The sequence below is a fragment of the Dendrobates tinctorius genome, unplaced genomic scaffold (assembly GCF_039654945.1).
Source record: "Dendrobates tinctorius isolate UK_male_01 unplaced genomic scaffold, ASM3965494v1 ptg000213l, whole genome shotgun sequence".
Taxonomy (NCBI): domain Eukaryota; kingdom Metazoa; phylum Chordata; class Amphibia; order Anura; family Dendrobatidae; genus Dendrobates; species Dendrobates tinctorius.
Window position 1 is genome coordinate 4,464,646 of NW_027361880.1, and position 20,990 is coordinate 4,485,635.

Below are 20,990 nucleotides of genomic sequence, written 5' to 3' on the forward strand. Positions count from 1 at the left end.
CACAGCCTTAGCCTCACTTATCTCACCCACGTCCGGGTTTCCTTATGGCTGCTTCAGCTTACTGCAGACATTCATTCCCTCCCCTGGGAACTCTCAAACACGTGCAGCCATTCACCACAGCCACTTCACAGGCTGTTAGCCAGAAAGCTCCATCTCAGTGGGACCTTCCACACTGGACCAATCGGGTCCCAGCATTCACCAAATGTGACCTACCCTGGCCACATTATATGGTTCATAGCCACGCCCACCTGGTCACATGACTCTGACCTTCATCACAGGTCCTTCAAGCACTTACACACTCTTTACAACAGTGTTCTTTAAACACACCCCCTGGGTGGGTTTGTAGGTAACTGGCCCGCCCATCTCCCTAGTTACCTGGAGACTTCTCCCTGTCACATTAAAGCAGCACCTCAGCAGTATCACTGCTGATCAACACATAAGTCTCCATCTCACCCACCCACTTTGAGATACATAATGGCCATTCAGTATTCTGCCATTCATCCTTTCTCCTGGGACATCCACACAGAGCCCCCTAGCGGACACAGTGGTTACTACACCACATACCTCCCCCCTCTGTTCAAACTCGTGGGGTTGAACACACAACATTACACCAGGATCTCGTGACCGGGTACTCACTACACCTTGCCCCACAGGTCGAGAGAACCATCTCCATCTGTCATACGGCCTCGTTCCTACGTTAGACCTCCCTCGCCTCCAGCGGTCAGAATATCGGTCATTGGCTTTGACCCCCCAGTCACGGTCTGTCTGCGTCGTCAGAACCTGGTTAGTCACCATCCTTTATCTAAGCGTCTTGTAAGAAATGATACCCCACCACATCTAAGTTTACTTTTCAGTGCATTAACCTCACAGTTCTTTGCATCTGCTATCTCCGTAGCAACCTCCAGTTCACACTGTAATCTACGGTGCAACGTATTGGCACGTTGAGCCTCTTTCTCTGCTTCTTCCACCTGGCATTTCAACTGTTTCAGATGCACATCATTTCCCTCCGCCAGGCCTTTGTACTGCTCAGAATTACACCTTTCATCATCCATTTGCCTTAGTACAACCTTCAGTTTTTTCTCCGTACGACGTACTTGTTTGCTAGCAGATTGTCGACTTTAATTTCTGCATCAAGCTGTTCAACCAGTAGTGCAACCTTTGCTTCTAAGTCCTTATTCTGGTGAACTAATTGCTGACGGGCACTCTCATTCTTCTGAGCATTACTACGTTCTGTCTTCAGATCAGCATCCATCTGGTCAACCTGAAGTGTGGCCTTTCTCAGCTTGTCATTGGCTAATTCAACGTTGTTGTGTTCTTCCTCCACTTCTTCTTCAAGCTGAACAATGCGAGACTCTAACCGCCTCTTTTCTTCCAAAGCCAGAGCACCTTCACCTCTGTTGTTGGCAATCACATCAGTCAGTTCATCTCTTTCCTGCTGTGCTTGTATTTTAGCACACGCTGCAGCAGAAAGCTCCGTCTGCAAATGAATCACCTCTGCTTCCATACTTTTCAGATTCTTTTTGTCTTCACACTGTTCCTCATTCAGGCCTGGCCGCTGTAAGTCTTCTTCCCACTTCTTCTCCCGCAGAAGACCTCTTACAGTTTCTGTTAGTACTCCTACCTCTTCTCTGAGGGACTTATTCAGACCTTGCCAGGTGACCTTTGAGGTCGAAGACTTCTTTCTCTAGGTCATCTAGTCTGTGCTCCCTTTCTCTCTCAGAGCCACAGTCACCCCTAGAGTCTGAGTTACGTCGATCATCCGAGTCAACCCTCCAGTTACCCTCTGACCGTGTGTCCACTCCAGTCACCTCATCTCCCAACCCATCATCTGTCTTATCACGAGACGTCAGGTCCGTCAGTTGGGCAGATGTACTTCTTCTAGTCACTTCTACATCAGACCTGTACACTTTAGGAGGCGTCACCATCTCAATGTCTGTTAATTCAACAGTAGAAACGTCTCCCTCATTCGACCATACATCATCAAACAACACAAAGTCCCGGCCCCTCTCCAAGGCATAGACTAAGTCACGTGGTGTCCCGCCCCCTTGGCACGCACCACCTTTGGTCCCCTCGAACATTACTCGGTCTACTACATAGTTCACCGTGACCCCATGTTTACAGCGAACCCTGGCGTTTTTCTCGGTCAGAGACAAAACGAGAGGAGTTCCTGTCAGAGTCACCTGACTCTCTGAGTCCAGTCTACCAGAGACTCCTTCCCGGTGCAGCATCACGGTACACACCTGTGGCTCGTCATTATCCAGAAAATACATGCCGTACTCCTCAAAACTCATACAGACACACTGCGGTTCCCCAGACATACCCACTGAGGCAACCAGTGCTGCCATTTCCTGAACCACCCCAATTTGGGTCACCGCCCCCTCCTGGGACTCCACCCCTTTTTGGGTTACCACCCCAATTTGGGTCACCGCCCCCCTCTGGGACACCACTTCTTTTTGGGTTACCACCCCAATTTGGGACTCCACCCCCTTTTGTGCTACCACCCCGGTTTGAGCCACCGCCCCCTTCCGGGATTTCCCCATGTCCATTATACTGGTCTTCTCAGACCACAGTTCACACAACACAGTTTATGTCTTTTAACGATACCACACAAGTCCTTGCTGGCACCACCACAGCTCCTGCTGCCACCGATCACCGACACCACCGGCTGCTGTTCACACACAGCGGCTGTTACAGCGCCGAGTTACAGGAAGCCGCTTGTCCCCTTCGTAACCCTGCCGAGTTACTGGAAGCCGCTTGTACCCTTCGTAACCCCGACGAGTTACAGGAAGCCGCTTGTCACCTTCTTGTGTTGTGAGCTCATCTGTTCATTCATCTTTTGTGTCCGAGGATCTCCCTCTTCTGGTGAAGGAAGGTAGTGAGGCTGATTACCAAACACCTGATCAGGTGGATGGTGACTGGGTAACGGGAACTTCTGACTGGATATAAGGCAGCCGACGCCCTTCTGAGTCGCTGGTGATTTCTCTGCTGGATTCTTGGAGACCAGTCTGATTCCTGCTTCCCAAAGATAAGTTTTTGCTCTGCTATTGAACTTATTAGTTTTGGTTCTGTTTACATTGTTTTTTTGGAGTTCAGCCATCCCCGGCCGGGGGTGTGCTGGATTCTTTTTCCTTGATCAGTGTTCTCTTTTGCTCTGCTTCCAGAATATTCTGAGTGCTGATATACAGAGGAGTTCAGTTTGTCTCTAGATTCTGGAGGACTTTTTTTTCCAAGTTGGGAATTCAGTTGTCCTTCTCTGCATTTCACCCTCAGACCAATGGGCAGACGGAGAGAACAAACCTGACTTTGGAGGCTTATTTGAGATGTTTTATATCTGCTGATCAGGATGATTGGGTCTCATTTTTACCCTTGGCTGAATTTGCTTTAAATAATAGAGCTAGTTCTGCCACTTTGATGTCACCCTTTTTCTGTATCTTTGGGTTTCATCCTCGATTTTCTTCAGGGCAGGTGGAGTCTTCTGCCTGTCCAGGGGTTGACACTGTGGTGGAAAGAATGCAGCAGATTTGGGACCAAGAGGTGGATAAGTTGTCTCTTTCCCAGGAAAAGGCCCAGCGGTTTTCTAACTGGCATAGGACCATCGGTCCCCGGTTTAAGGTGGGTGATATGGTCTGGTTGTCATCAAAGAATATCTCTATGAAAGTGGCTTCTCCAAAGTTTAAACCTAGATTTATTGGACCTTACAAGATTTTGGAGATTACTAATCCGGTCTCTTTTCGGTTGGCTCTTCCTGTCACATTTAAGATTCATAATGTGTTTCATAAGTCCTTGTTGAAGAGGTTTGTTGAACCAGTGGTTCCTATGGCGGCACCTCCTGACCCTGTGTTGGTTGAAGGTAACATGGAATATGAGGTAGAGAAGATACTGGATTCCCGTCTGGCTAGACGGAGACTCCAGTATTTGGTTAAGTGGAAGGGTTATGGTCAGGAGGATAATTCTTGGGTCTCTGCCTCAGATATTCATGCCAAAAGATTGGTGCGTGCTTTTCATCGAGCTCATCCTGATCGGCCTGGTGGCTTGGATGAGGGTTCGGTGACGCCTCCTCAAGGGGGAGGTACTGTTGTGAGCTCATCTGTTCATTCATCTGTTGTGACCGAGGATCTCCCTCTTCTGGTGAAGGAAGGTAGTGAGGCTGATTACCAAACACCTGATCAGGTGGATGGTGACTGGGTAACGGAAACTTCTGACTGGATATAAGGCAGCCGACACCCTTCTGAGTCGCTGGTGATTTCTCTGCTGGATTCTTGGAGACCAGTCTGATTCCTGCTTCCCAAAGATAAGTTTTTGCTCTGCTATTGAACTTATTAGTTTTGGTTCTGTTTACATTGTTTTTTTGGAGTTCAGCCATCCCCGGCCGGGGGTGTGCTGGATTCTTTTTCCTTGATCAGTGTTCTCTTTTGCTCTGCTTCCAGAATATTCTGAGTGCTGATATAGGGTTTGAAGTCTAGTGACTTCAGGGTCCTTTTTGCTTGTCAGTTGTGTTGGTAATATTTTTAGCAGGGTTTTCTTGGATTGCAGACAACAGCTTTTCTGTCCTGTCCTTTTTAGTTAGCTTGGGCCCCATTGTTTGCTCAACCTATCTTTCTATCTGTGTTAGTGTTTTCATCTTGCTTCACCGTCATTATATGTTGGGGGCTGCCTATTGCTTTGGGGTCTGCTCTGGGGCAGTCAGTTTTTCCCTTTTCTCTCTTTAGGCTTATGTAGATCTCCGGCTGTGACGAGGTGTCTAGGATCACCGTAGGAACGCTCCACGGCTGCTGCTAGTTGTGTGATAGGATTAGGGGTCTGCAATCCGCTAGTTTCCAACCTCTTTGTTTTTCTGGGCTGAGCTTGTGTTTTGTTTTTTCCTCCTCGGTGACTCAATCATAACATTCTTGACTCCCACTGAGCCCCACAGGCCGAGTTGAGAAAAGAAAAAAAACACCACACAAAAAAACTCACGTGTCCTTTCTGTGTGCTATTCAGGACGTTCTGTCTCCTCTCCTGAGACCGTCCAACACACAGGGCGCATCGGGTGCTATTCAGGGAGCGACCCTCCTCCCAGGGTTTCCCAACACACCACCCAAAACTCACGTGTCCTGTCTGTGTGCTATTCAGGACGTTCCATCTCCACCTGAGACCGTCCAACACAAAGGGCGCACCAGGTGCTATTCAGGGAGCGGCCCTCCTCCCAGGGTTTCCCAACACACTGGCATCACCAGGTCCAGGGGCTTAGCGGGTGCTCTTCAGGGCATCTATCTCCTCCTGAGACTGCCCAACACTCAAGCCTCACCAGGTCCAAGGTCATACCACGTGTTCCATGGATCCGATTCTTCTCCTAGAATCTCCCAACACTGACCCTACAGGACCTTTCTCACTGAACCCTCCAGGTACACAGCCTCTCTCACTGACCCAGGTCAGTACAACACGAACACCTGTCCGTTACCTGTGTCGGCCCCACAGGTCCTCGGATACCTCTTCTCCACAGAGGCACCCTATCAATCACCAGTCTCTTTCTCACTGATCCCTGTCAGTACAACACGGTTTTCACGACCGTCACCTGCTGGCTGCGCAGGTTCTCGGACCCCCTCTACCGCAGAAGGGTCTCTTTCTCCTGGGGAAACGGCCACACTGGGCTCACCGATCCGGACAGTGCCTTACTCACTAGGCCACCCCACGGTTCCAGAACCACAGCCGGGCAGTGGCTTCCCCAACCGTCAGCCTTCCTGGCTCAGCGTTGCCCTTAGCAACCGACTTTGCAGTCCTCTTCCGTTGCTCCCAGCAACAAGGCTACAACAATGCCCATAGCTTTCTACACCAATTGTGAGGTAGCGCTGTTATTCGGGTAGGGGATACTCGCTCAGCAGCCACAAAATCAGATCCGGCACACATTTTCCATAAAGCAAGCATAATCCATGCGGTTTATTCAACATCATAAACCCACAGCAGCAACAAAACTTCATATAAACAGCAGAGCGTCCATGGCAAAGTTTCACTCTGTAAACCCTGTGTTCACACAGGTTGTACAATGTCCAGCATACAGGCTTTCTTAGCCTCACTTATCTCACCCACGTCCGGGTTTCCTCATGGCTGCTTCAGCTTACTGCAGACGTTCATTCCCTCCCCTGGGAACTGTCAAACACGTGCAGCCATTCACCACAGCCACTTCACAGGCTGTTAGCCAGGAAGCTCCATCTCAGCGGGACCTTCCACACTGGACCAATCGGGTCCCAGCATTCACCAAATGTGACGTACCCTGGCCACATTATATGGTTCATAGCCACGCCCACTTGGTCACATGACTGACCATCACAGGTCCTTCAAGCACTTACACACTCTTTACAACAGTGTTCTTTAAACACACCCCCTGGGTGGGTTTGTAGGTAACTGGCCCGCCCATCTCACTAGTTACCTGGAGACTTCTCCCGGTCACATTAAAGCAGCACCTCAGCAGTATCACTGCTGATCAACACATAAGTCTCCATCTCAAAGCCACCCACTTTGAGATACATAATGGCCATTCAGTATTCTGCCATTCCTTTCTCCTGGGACATCCACACAGCGCCCCCTAGCGGACACAGTGGTACTACACCACAGTAGGTAGCAGAACTGTATTATAAGGTGGAATTTACACACAATGAGTGTTGTTAAAAATGCTTGTTTCTCGATTATCTTGTTTAAAAAGGCTGCCATTGACCTTATGAACAAGCAAAACACTCATTCATCAGATAAAATGCAGCATAAAAGATCGTCGTTCTTGGCAATGCATCGTCCTGTTTAAACAGGTCTCTCACTGCTAAACAATGGCATCCTGTGCTCACTGAGTAATCTAGTATAGATCAATCAATGAGCATCATTTACTTTGATCTGCCTTTACAGTTTGTTGTCCTATCGTGCCTCAGGTCAGTCTGTGTAAAACGTCAGTTAGTACAACTATAAAGCTCAGCATAAGTTTTGCTGTAACCTATTTAGCTGTCAGTGGCTTGTTCTGGAGTCTACACTGCTATCACTGTATTTTTACATGAAGATAATGAGTCATTTGAAAGCCATGTGAAAGCCATGATTAGAAAGCCGACTTAGAACTGTCAATGGTAGTGGTTCGTCATTTTGCAAGATTTATAACAGCAGGTTGTCAGGAGCTGAGAGGGAGGGAAGTAAGAAACTAAATTCTTTAAAGGAATCAATGGGTTGGAGAGAGGTAGCTGGGAGATTAAGAATTAACTCCTCTCCTGGAATGTAGCCACTGTGCACATTCAGCCAGGGTCTAGGCAGGCTCTGGTGTGTGAGCACCATGTAAGGGCCTGTGCACATGTGAAAGATTTGATGCGTTTTTGTCTCATTTTTTTCTGTGCAGATTTTCCACAAAACTTGAATGGTCTGGTGCCAGCAAAGTGAATGAGAATCCTGAGGTCTCATGCAGATCTTGCTCATGTTTGACTTGCAGATGATCATTTGATGAATCAAGCTAAAGAATGAAACAGCTCATATGTATAAGTGTTTTCAGTCTTCACCACGCAGCCTAACTGACAGCTGCAGCTTGTCTGATGGAGGGAAGAGTGAAGCCAGCACTGTTTGGGCGCTTTGATCTCGACATAATGTCACGTAATCCCTAGGAGAGCCAGTGCCGACAACGCTGGAACGGTGCCAGCACTGGACGTGAGTATACCGTATTTTTCGCTTTATAAGACGCTCCGGATTATAAGACGCACCCCAAATGTTGAGGCGAAAAATAGGAAAAAACGTTTTTTTAATAAAATTGTGGTGCTTCTTATAATCCAGGCGTCTTATTGTTTACTGGGAGTGGTGGGAAGTGGGGTCCCAGGGTTGCTGATGGAAGAGGCAGGAGTGGAACGTTGCTGCTAGGATGAGGGGGTGTTTTGATGTGCAGGTGTTCGCTGCTGTGCTATGTCCCCAGTTTTGCCAGGTGTTGTCACCGCGCTCTGTACCTGGTGCTGCCGCCATGCTCTGTACATGGTGCTGCCGCCGTGCTCTGTTCCTGGTGCTGCCGCCCGCTCTGTCCCCCGGTGCTGCTGCCACGGTCTGTACCAGGTGCTGCTGCCACACTCTGAACCTGATGCTGCCACCCGTCTGTCCCCCGGTGCTGCCGCCGCCACGCTCTGTCCCCCAGTGTTTGCCGCCGGCCTCTGTCCCGTGCTGCGTGGTGGGCTCTGCCGTTCCATCCATGCATGCTTGCCCTGTGCGGTGGATTACTTCCGGGAAAATGGCTGCCACGCAAGCGCAGATGGAGATCTCGGCACTGAAATCTCGGGAGATGAGATTTCAGCACTGAAGCACCAGTGGACAGAGTGTGGCCGCGGCAGCACCAGGGGACAGAGCGCCGCGGCGGCAAGCACCGGACACCCGCAGCGGCAGCACAAATAAGGTATATCTGCATTGTAAGACGCACCCCTATTTTCCCCCAACATTTGGGGGAAAGAAAGTGCGTGTTACAAAGCAAAAAATACGGTAAGTGTTACTATTTTACCTGGAAGGGTCGACATAGAGATTCAGAAGGGGTTGTCCGAGTAGTGGACAACCCCTTTAATGCACCATACTGTATTTCATTTAAAACTACTAAATTTTTTAACAGGCAAATACCGCCCAAAACATTTACTAAATCTTGGCCTGTCTGGAGGGCAGTTATGATCTAGCATGCAATTGTGCTTTAATTTAAACCAACCTTGAGCTAAATTATAGTAAATCTGTTGATCCATAGGAGGCCTTGTCCTTCCCACTAAATCCCCCTCACTGCTCTCATCGCTTTTGTGGACTGATTAGAGTAGCATACAGTTGTCAAAGGGTCGCATGTGCCAAAACTTGCAATTTACCATATTTTGCGGATTATAAAATGCACCGGATTATAAGACGCACCTAGGTTTTAGAAGAGTCAAATAGAAGAAAAAATTGAAGCAAAATATGTGGTCCTGACGCACCGTTATGGGGGGGGATGTGCTGCTGACACTGTTATGGGGGTAATGTACCCCCTGAGTGTGGGGATCAGTTAATATTAATTCTCTTTAATAACGTACACATGTGACCGCCCAGCCGCTGCAGGAAGCCAGCGGCTGCAGCTAACTCGTGTGCCCTCTATTAAAGAAAATGAATGTGCGTTGCTTCCCAGGCCCATTATCCCTCCCAGTGCCAGCTTCAGTGTAGAGTTGAGCGGCACGATTATGAGCATGGGGAGCAGGCACACTTGTTAGCCCCAGCACTGCTCCTGCCTCCTGTGATTCACTCCTGGTTTTTGTGGTTCTTATTTTATAATTCAGCATTCTGCACATTTTTGGAGCAAAATATGTTTAATCTCCTTACATGTAGATTCTCCTGGTCTGACATAAAAAGCCTTAGCTTATATATCAAGTTTAATACTGCTTTGTCACACATTTAATTGTCACATATTTCTATAGCATAATGCATCATTCTGTCAAATTAGTAATAAACAGCCTTTATGTTGTATGTTACAGTTAAGCAAAAGTTTTTGATGTGCTAGTAATCCCTAAGACATATTACATTAGATGATGGCAAAGAATATTGCAAAGTAATGCATATAGTCTGAAAAGCAGGGTAGATAAAAGATTCATACATAATAGATGGCGTTGGCAAACAGATATTCGCACCGTGCGTTGTATAAATGACAAACTTAAGCTGAGTTTATGTATGTATGTAAATGTTATGTCTTGTAAACTAAAATAGCCCACACTTTTATTTCAGCCAATAACAAAGGCTAAATGACCAGCACTATTTATGAATGAGTAGTTAACAACGTGTTAACAGGTACAAAGTCCTCCGAGTGTTTCAGAACTGTGGTTCTCCACTTCACCCATGCATGCAAAAAACAGTTCTTCAAAGCATAAATTGTGGCACTCATGAAATTCATTTATCTTTCTTTATTCACGAAGTCAGCTGCGTCCAAAGCGCTGACAGTCCGGAACATGGAAACATACCCTAAATCTTTCCAGTGCAGTTTGAACTCCAAAAAGGTCAATTTAGACTATCTTTTGTTGACTGCCGGCACTTTTTTGGTGACATGAGTAAGTGTGCCAGAAGTTGTCAAGCAGCAGATATCTCCAGATAATGTTGATAGGCCATGTTGGTTTTTTTTTGTCGCTGCCAAGGGAAGTAGTGGGAAGTGAGTTCATGTCTAGTGATGGGCGAACCCGAACAGTAAAGTTCGGGGTCTGTACCGAACACCTACTGTTGGGCACTGATTTCTCCAGGAAGTCCGTTTTACTGATCTGGGTCAGCACCCCAAACATTGTGTGTTTCCTATGCTGTTATCGACATGACAGTGTGAGAAACACCAGTAACTCTGATCGGTGGTAAGATTACCGCCAGTCAGATTGCCAGCAGCTGTGATCAGCGATAAAAAGTTTACCTCCAGTCACAGAGGCATCAGCTAATGTGACTACTGCTCCCATCAGCCTACGTCTTCTGCCACTAATAACAGCGAGACTAGGCGCGACCGATAGGGAGTATTCATTAGCCGGCACCTGCACTTTAACTGAATCCTTTTTTTAAGAAATTACCTGAGGTCTTTCTATTTTTTATAACCAGCATGGCAAAACTGACATCTGCGGGCTGCAATTCTCAGCAGTCAGCTTTATCATGGTTAGTGTCCCTACGCCATTTTTTTTTAAATAATTAAAAATAACAGCATTGGGTCCACCCCATTTTTGACAACAAGCCAAGCTAAAGCAGACAGCTGGAGATAGTATTGTCAGGCTGGTATGGGGCCTTGGATATTGCCCCCCCAGCCTAAAAATAGCAGCCTGCAGCCGTTCAAGGAAAAGTTGCATCTATTAGATGCACCAATTCTGGTGCTTTGCCGGCTCTTCCCACTTGCCCTGTGGCGGTGGCAAGTGGGGTTCTTGTTTGTGGGGTTCATGTCATCTTTGTATTTTCATGCGACATCAAGCCCAGCAGTTAGTAATGCAGAGGCGTCTAAGTTCACCACAGTTGTTACAGTGAACTTACTGAGCTCAGCACTGCATTGTGAGACTTTTTGTCACTGTGCTAGTGGTGATCTCACTGAGGTCACTGCAGTTCATCGGCCTGGCTCACACTGAATTAAGCTGAAAACGCAGCCTCAGTGACATGCGGTAACATTGATGATGTCACGGCTAGTCACTGGCTCGTAGCAGCTCATTTTCCCATGGTTTTCAGCCTGAACAGTCACATCTTTGCACTATCCAAATTAAAAACCACTTATTGCAGTTATGGATTATGGTGTGTTATAGGTGAAAGATATTGTTGTTTTGAATTTTTGCGATTTTTACAGGAGACCAGCGCTTCACTGGAATGGGCATAATATGAGTATAACTGTTTTTGTTATTTTTAAATACATTTTTAAAACTGTGTGTATTTTAATTTTAAATAAAGGACTTTATTCTGGGTGTTTTTTTACTAACTATGACTACGGGGATAGTAATGGATAGGCGTCTGGTTGTCAAAATTTGGGGGGGAACCCACGCCGTTTTTTAAAATTATTTAAATAATTTAAAAAAACGGCATGGGGACCCCTCTATTCTTGATAACCAGCTAAACCTGACAGCTCAGTGTTGCAGCCCGCAGCTGTCAGATTTGCCATGCTGGTTATCAAAAATAAAAAAACTCCACATCATTTTTTATTTATTTATAGCAGAGACACCGGCTGATGAATATTCACGTCAACCATTCCTGCCCTTGCTGTTATTAGTGGCAGCAGGCGTAGGCTGATGGGAGTAGTACTGTCTCATCACCCGACGCCTCAGTGTCTGGAGGTTAACTTTTTACTGCTGGTTACAGCGGCTGGCTCACGCTGTCATGGGACCTGCAGCCATCTGACCGGTGGTAATGATCTTACCGCCGATCAGAGGCAGTGTTTGCCCGCTGTCATGCAGATGACAGTGTAGCAAACAACGGATGTTAGGGCCCACCATTCATCTGAATGGGGTCGGGGTTTGGGCACTGTTACCCAAACCCAAACTCTTTTTTTTTTTTAACTGTTCAGCCGAATCCACTGGACCTGAATATCCAGGAGTTTGCCCATCACTATTCATGTCAAACAAAAACTTCAAGAGCAGTTTTCTCTTGAGGATTGGGCCAAAATAGCTGTCGAGAGGTGCAGAAGTCTCATAGACAGTTACAGGAATCGTTTGATTGCAGTGACTGCCTCAAGAGGTTGTGCAACAAAATATTAAGTTAAGGGAACTATCATTTCTGTCCAGGCCTATTTCATGAGTTTTATTTTTTTTTTTAATTCTGTGGAAGCATGGTTGAAAAGCAATGGCTGACTTTCATTTGTTAATTTTCATAAATTTTTTATTTATTATTACTTTCGTCAGATTCAGTTTATTTCTGTAACTATTGTGGGTTTTTCTGTCATTAAGCAAGGGGTACCCACAATTTTGCCGACGTGTGTATATGAGTGGTTGTAACCATGGATACCTAAGCTACTGCAATGCCTGCACATGAGGGAAGCGACATAGTGAATCAGAATACCTATAGTACATTTCTAATTGGAGGTATTTGCTAATAATATTATTACACCTACTACATATTGGGATAGGATCTTGGAGATGGGAATATCCTTTTAAGGCCGGGATCACACTACCGAGTGTGATACGAGAAACTCGCACGAGCCTCTCGCATCAACACCCGGCGCTACCGCCGGCACACGGGACCGGTGCTGCGGCTGCATAGAAATACATGTAGCCGCAGCTCCGGTCCTGAGAGCCTCGCATCACACACGGTAGTGTGATCCGGGCCTAATTCTCAGGATCAGTAGGAGTTCCAGCTTGGACCCCCTTCCCCCACACCAGTCATACAGTTGTTAGCATGTACTAGCAATATCACTTTCTGAGTTGGGAATATTCTCTTTATTGTTTAGCCTGTTTTAGCCTACCAGATAGGAATTTTCAGAAAAAAGTGGACATGCAGATGACCTCTAGAGCTTATTTTCACTGTTGACCTGGGCAGACAAAACTAGTGACATTCATTTGGGTGGATTTAACCCCTCCCCGACTGGACAAGTTTTCATTTTTGTACTTTCTTGTTTTTCCTCCCATTTTTCCAAGAGCTATAACTTTTTTTTACTGTTCCATTCACATAGTCATATGAGAACTTGTTTTTTAATGAGACAAGCTGTTCTTTTGAATTATTCCATTTACTTTATCATGTGATGCACTGAAAAGCGCAATTCCGCATTTGGTTTTTATTTACTATTTCCACTATGTGGTAAAACTGATCTAGCAGTATGACTCTTTAGGCCACCAGTACAATTATGCAGATACCAAACATGCATAGGTTTTTTAACGTGGTGAAAAAGAATTCAGAAAAAAAAAAATTGCTTGTGTCACCATTTTTTAAGATCTGTAATGTGTTTAATTTTTGGTCGATGTGGCTGTGTGAGGGAGTTCTTTTTGTGCCCTGAGCCAACATTTTAATTAATACTATTCTTAATTAGATAAAGTATTTTGATCGCCTCTTATTGCATTTTATTGAAGTGTTGCGGCTGCCTAAAAAACATAATTCTGGCCTTTCACGTTTTTTTTTAGAATTACGCCATTTACTGATCTGGTTAATTTTTTTTTTATTTTAGTAAATCTGACTTTTAAGAATGCAGCGATACAAAATATGTGCTTTGTTTTAATGAGGGGAAAAAAGGGTTGATTTGAACTTTTATTTTTTTTTTCTTAGATTTAAACTTTTTTTTCCACTTTCTACTGTATTTGTTAATCCCCTTTGGAGACTTGAACTTGCGAACATCCGATCGCTTGTATTATACACAGCAGTACCACAGTGTTCACCAGTCCCATGGCTGTCATTCAACCCATCAGCACCTCAGAGATTGACAGTGGCATTCAACAGGTTAACAGCTGCAGGCAGAGCTCTGCTGCATGCATTGCTGTTATCGTCAGATAATTGATGAATAACACAGCAATTGACAAGGTAGCTTTTGAGGGAGGGCTAAATTAACCCTTCACGGTTGACCAAGTAATTACCAAATTAATCCACAGAGTGTTGCTAGCAACTGAAATGACCAAACGGAGATGTGTCTCTGTATGGGAGGATCAAAGGAGATCGCTAACCCCGTTTATTATGCCACCTCTTTTATAGTATTTTGCTTAATTATGCAAAGTACCCAGTTACCAATAGCATCATCGTGACACATTTACTTTATAAGCCAATAGTATTGCAATAAAATCAGAATATATCCCTAGTTACGTGACGTAGAGAATAGAACAATAGCACATTCATCAGAGTCTCATATCTCATATCTTGTGCAAGCTGGAACAGTCTGGTTTTATAATAGCTGCAAACTTTCACCTAGTTACAAAATTTAACTTGTAAACAACAAAATGGCGTCGCAAGCACAAAAATTGAGTCTTTGAGAACAAGATGTCCCGCACATCTGAATACTGTACTTCACACAATCATCTGCTATCAAAGATGCTGGCTCGGCTTGCTAGCCCTCATCAAAGTCAGAGAGCCGTTGTAAATGTACATCATATGTCTGTATGGGGTTAACAGCATATATTGTATATTCTGTGATAAAGATGAATTGTTATGCATCTATAATGTCCTTGTAAAATGCTAGGGGTTAGAATTTCTTAGGCTTTTTATTAAGCTATTTATATTTCACTTTTTTTACTCCTAATATGTGTAACATAGTAACATAATTTTGAAGGCTGAAGGAAGGCCTTATGTCCATCTAGTTCAGCCTAGTTTTAGTGCAGCTGTTCTGCATTGTTGATCCTGGGGAAGGCAAAAAACCCACAGAGTAGAAGCCAATTTTCTCCATAGGGAAAAAAATTCCTTCCCCTAAGCTGGGTCAACCATCTACCTATAATATTATGTTATTTGTAACCTTCTATACTGTTACTCACAAGAAAAGCATCCATTCCTTTCTTAAATTCATTCAGTGAGTTGGCCATCACCACTTCCTGAGGAGAATATTCCAGAGCCTCACTGCTCTTACCGTGAAGAACCCTTTTCTATGCTGGTGCAGAAATTGTCTTTCCTACAAACGAAGAGAATGCCCCCTTGTTCTTGTCACAGTCCTTGGTGCAAACAGTTCATTGGAGAGATCTCTGTGTTGCCCTCTGATATACTTGTACATATATATTAAGTCTCCCCTAAGTCTTCTCTTTACTAGAGTAAATAGACCTAATTTTGATAACGTTTCTGCGTATTGTAGTGAACCAACTCCATTTATCATTTTAGTAGCCCGCCTTTGAACCCTTTCAAGTTCAGTAATGTCTTTCTTGAGCACCGGCGTCCAAAATTGCACACAATACTCCAAGTGTGGTCTGACGAGTGATTTGTACAGAGGGAGAATTATGTTTTCATCTCGTGTCCCCAGACCTCTTCTAATGCATCCCATGACCTTATTTGCTTTGGTGGCAGCTGCCTGACACTGGGCACTCCAATTTAGCTTCTTATTGACTAAGATGCCTAAGTCTTTTTCCATGTCTGATTTCCCCAGCAGATTCCCATTTAGTAAGTAATTGTAGCATCTGTTTCTCCTTCCCATGTGCATAACCTTACACTTATCTGTGTTAAACCTTATTTGCCATTTTTCAGCCCAATTCTCCAATTTACTCAAATCTGTCTGTAGTTGCACACTGTCCTCCTTTGTGTTAACTACCTTACATAGTTTTGTATCATCTGCAAATACTGATATTTTACTGTGTAAGCAATCCACTAGATCATTAATAAATATATTAAATAGTAGGGGGCCCAATACAGAACCCTGTGGTACCCCACTAGTAACCCTGGCCCAATCTGAGTATGCACCATTAATAACCACTCTTTGTTTTCTATCACTAAGCCAGCTACCTACCCATCTACACACGTTTTCCCCTAGCCCAAGCTTTCTCATCTTACTTACCAATCTTTTATGTGGGACAGTGTCAAATGCTTTAGAGAAGTCGAGATAAATGACATCCAGTGATTCTCCTTGGTCCATTTGAGAGCTTACTTCCTCATAGAAGCTGATCAGGTTAGTTTGACAGGAGCGATCCTTCATAAATCCATGTTGATATGGAGTTAAACATTTATTAACATTGAGATATTCCATAATGGTATCCCTTAGAAACCCTTCAAAAATGTTACCCACAACAGATGTTAAGCTTACCGGCCTATAGTTTCCAGGTTCCCTTTTACACCCCTTTTTGAATATTGGTACCACATTTGCTTGCCGCCAATCAAAAGGAACAGACCCTGTTCTATAGAGTCTTTAAATATAAGGAATAGAGGCATGTCTATCACATTACTTAACTCCCTTAATACCCGAGGGTGAATGCCATCAGGGCCTGGTGATTTGTCAATTTTAATCTTACTAAGGCGGCTCTGCACTTCTTCCTGGGTTAGGCAGGTAATACTTAATGGGGAGATTACATTATCACTCTGCATTTCCCCTGGCAAATCCTTTTCCTGTGTGAACACTGTTGAGAAAAAAGTATTTAAAACATCTGCTTTTCCCACATCGCTCTTTGATTTCACCCTCATTGTACTTTAAAGGGCCGACACCATCAATTTTAATCATTTTACTGTTTATATAATTAAAGAATAGTTTGGGGTTTGTTTTACTTTCCTTAGCAATGAGTCTCTCAGTTTCCACTTTTGCTAAATGTATTTGTTTTTTACACATTTTATTTTTTTCTCTATATCTTTTTAATGCTTCTTCATTGCCTTCTTGTTTTAGCTTCCTAAATGCCTTGTTCTTGTTATTTATTGCTCTTTTTACATCCTTATTTAGTCACATTGGTGTTCTCCTGTTACTAGCCCTTTTATTTCTGTACGGTATGGCTAGCTCGCAGTGGGTGTGTAAAACTGATTTAAATATTTCCCATTTATTTTCTGTGCTCCTATTTTTGAGGACATTGTATGTATATATGTACGGTGTAGATGCATTTTTCAAGAATTCATACACTGTGAATTTTTCCACGTTACACCCACAAATTTAATTGTATTTTATTGGTATTTTATGTATTATGCCAACAGAAATGCAAGTATTTATGAAGTGGAAATAAAATTACACAGTGTAGATTGTGAGCCCTCGCGGGCAGGGTTCTCTCTCATCCTGTACCAGTCGTGACTTGTATTGTTTAAGATTACTGTACTTGTATGTATTATGTATACCCCTTCTCACATGTAAAGCGCCATGGAATAAATGGTGCTATAATAATAAAAATACATGGTTTTCTAATTTTAAAAATATAAATCAGCTGCAGGCTGATATTAATAGCCTGGGAAGGGGCAATGGATACTGTCCCGCAGGCTAAAAACATCAGCTGTCAGCCGCCCCAGAAAAGGCGCATCTCTAAGATGCGCCAATTCTGTCTCTTAGCCTCGCTCTTCCCACTTGTCCTGTAGCGGAAAGGTGAGGAATATTGTTGTTTGTTTTTTTTATGTGTATTTACTGTATGTAATCCAACTATTCTATCCTGTTGGCTCCTGCTGTGATTTTACACTGTGCAGCTGCTGAATTGCCAGCTTTTATTCTATCTATCATATATATGTTTTGAAGAATATTTCCTTTGAAAATATTGTGTAAATGACATAGCGAATTTCTCTATGTAAAAGCTCATGCTAAAACCACATTGCAGTCGCATAGCAATCGCACTGCATTCGGATGTAAATCAGATGCTAGGTGTGAAAAATCGGATTGTACTCGCATGACACTTGCTTTATACTCGTCCGACTTTGCAGGAACAAAATCAGATCGATTTTAAAATCGCTAGTGTGACTCCAGCCTAACTACAGCTGTTCTGTGAATGCCTCAGAGGTTTGTTTGGGAACATTAAGGATCAAACAGCATCATGAAAACTACGGAACAAAGGAACACACCAGACATGTAAGGGATATAGTTGTAGAGGACAATCAAGTAAGTTCTAAAGACATGGCGGTCCACCTAAACTGACATCCAAAGTAATGAGAGCACTAATTAGAGAAGCAGCCAAGATGCCCATGGAACAGGAAGCACAAAGGCTAATTTCCTGTTATGAATGGGAAACCGAGGAGGAAAAAAAGACAACAAGCTAAGTCTCAGAAAACCAGAGAAGTTGGTAACTATGCAGATTGCAGATCCCTGATCTTAACCGCACAACTAGCAGCAGTTGTGGAGCGTTCCTACGTTGGTCCTAGACGCCTCGTCACAACCGGAGAACTACATATGCCTAAAGCAGGAAAAGAGGAAAACTAACTGCCCCAGAGCAGACCCCAAAGGAAAGACAGCCCCCCCACATGTATTGACGGTGAAATGAGATGAAAATACAAACACAGGCAGGAAAATAGGCTGAGCAAACAATGGGGCCCGGCTAACTAAAAAGGACAGAAAAGGAAAGACACTGTCTGCAATCTGCCAAAAAAAAAACTACAACAATATTGTCCAACACTTCTGATAGCAAAATTAACCCTGAAGTCACTAGACTTCTAAACCTATATCAGCACTCTGAAATATTCTGAGACAGAGCAAAAAAGAGGCCAATCTAATATGGGACAAAAAGCAGATTGGCAAATACTGATTAATAGGAGTGGAATTTCAGCATAGCCCCAGCAGGGGCAGGCTGATTACAAAAAAAACTGAATTGACCAACAAGCGCAAGTGTGAACATTAGCAAAAAACAAACTTAACTTGAGAAGACTGGAAGAGAGCTGAAGTCCAGGACCTGAGAAGCAGACTGAATCACCAGCACCCGGATAGGGGGTCGGCTGTCTTATATCCAGTCTGATACTCCAGAGATCCAATCGTTATCTTCCTCATCAGGTAAATAGATCACTACCACTTAAACCAACCGCACTACCTCCTGTCACCACCAGAGGAGGAACGGAAGGGGAACTCTCAACTGGTGGAGCAGAAAATGAGTTCATGACAATTTCCCCAGATATTGAATAAGTGCTGTAAGTAGCCAGTCGTATTTTGTTGTTTGCTCTCTTTTTAGCCATGCCTGTCTCATTTTCACAAGTGAGCTAATATTTCTGAAGTGATTTCCTTGTAACAGACATTGAGAAAATACACTGAAAATTCTAGCGATCCCCTTGAACTGTATGTTGGCAGGCAGCCATTGCTGGAAGATGTGCATGTTTTTATTCCATAATGAAAAATTCCAGTGTTGTGTTTCCACTGTGGAAATAGGCTGCTAGGTTCACAAATGTCTGCTCATATCACAAAGAACTATGGCGTTGTGCACTTGCCAGCAGATTTGTATAAGGAGTTTACTGCAGATTTCAGTGTAGCTTTCTGTTACTTTTTTCAGGTGTATATGGCATGTTCAGTATACTGTGCAATATTCCTCATTAGTTGATTATCTGATCTAGGGATATGGCCAAGTATGGTACCTTGGATTTCCTGTTCTATATTTCCGAGATTCACCATGTTATGCTAATATTTTTTTGGTTTGACCATGAACCATTGGTACTACTATTTGTGATCTTAAACCATATACTATTATTTACTATTATTATTTACTGTGTTTTAATCTTTCCTTTCCATTGTTCACTTTAGGTCACCTCAGCGTTTACTATTAGATCTCCTGTGCTCAGAGAGAAGCTACATTCAGTCTCTCCGAAGGTCTCTGGAAGTTAGAGGGTCATGTCCGGCAGGCCTTGCACTAAGAGGGAGCTTGGAGCAACTTCTTAATTTCCACACTCATTTCCTGAGAGATCTTCAGAATTGTGTGTCTCATCCCCTGACCGTCTCTTACAGCTTCCTGCAGCATGTGAGTCCAAGCCCTCTTGACCCCTGTCTTACGTCTCCCCTGCAGCTGCTTTGAGTCACACAAATCATGTCTTTGTAGGATATGTTCATGCTGTCCTTGTCTATTCTACATCTATTCCTATTCAGGAGTGAGTTGACTTGTATTTGTTCTTCTTCATGTCTCTCATATTCATTTATCTTTTAGGCAGATCAGTTACGTTTATACTCTCTCTATGTGAAAAACAAACAGAAGGTAGAGCTGTTCCTTCCATCTCCAAGTGGGAGTTTAAAGGTGAGTGATGAGGAAACTTAGGGTTAGAATTAAGCATTTTATCCTTCCTTTCACTACATCTTGTAAAATGAATGGATATTAGTGTTGAAAGGTTTCCTGACCTTTTTGCTCACAGTGCAGAATTACTCTAAATCAGCATTTTAGACTGGTATTTAAAATTGTAATACTATTTTACTGGAATGGTGATTAAATCCATGGAAATGTTTAGGAAACTTTATATGGGCATTCACTGAAGCCTCTTCAATCAAATGTTTCCTATCTGCTTGTACTTGAAAAATAATAAACTCTGATCGGATTCTATGTTCTTATTTCCATTTTTATTCAAAAGTAGTTGGATCACTGGAGTTTCTGGTTACTGCAATGGGTCTTCTTTTAATAGCACATAGACACAACAAAACTGTTTTAAATATTACCAGTCTTATACATCTGCACTCTTCTAGCTCCTTAGAGATCTGGCATGCCCTCTAGTATGTACCACAGCATTTACATCACTGTTTACTCACAAGGCCGATGCAGACAATTACTGTCCTCTGTGAGCTACTAAGACCAGGGATTGTCTGCAGCAGTCATGTGGGTTGTCGGGGGGCATGTTTGCAGTAGTTGAATAAACAATCCCCAATCACTGACCATATCAGATATGCACTGTTGGAACGGTGGTGGATTTCTCACTTAAGTAGAAGAAGTCTCTAGACTCCTCTCTTCTTCTCGTCCGACTACATGCACTACCGACCCCATTCCCTCACATCCTCTCCAGTCGTCACAACTCGCCTAACTACAGTATTTAATCTCTCCCTCTCCTCTGGCATTTTCATATCCTCCTTCAAACAATCTATCGTTACTCCATTATTAAAGAAACCCGCTCTCAACCCCATCCTGCAAAAACAACTACAGACCAGTCTCCAATCTCTCCTTCATCTAAACTCTTGGAGCGCCTAACCTACTCCCTCCTTACCCGTTACCTCTTCACTCACTCCCTCCTAGACCCTTCACAGTCCGGCTTCCTCCCCCTACATGCGACTGAAA

General features: G+C 43.9%; 1 protein-coding gene across 2 annotated transcripts in view; it reads left to right on the top strand.

Moving 5' to 3' along the window:
* The window catches only part of ARHGEF40 (Rho guanine nucleotide exchange factor 40), a 170,998-nt gene that overhangs the window by 94,205 nt on the left and 55,803 nt on the right, over window positions 1-20,990 (top strand). For both annotated transcript variants that reach the window (XM_073554765.1, XM_073554766.1), the window contains exons 14-15: window positions 19,484-19,697; window positions 19,881-19,967. In XM_073554765.1, coding sequence (XP_073410866.1) covers window positions 19,484-19,697; window positions 19,881-19,967 — 301 coding nt within the window. The remainder of the gene's footprint in view (window positions 1-19,483; window positions 19,698-19,880; window positions 19,968-20,990) is intronic.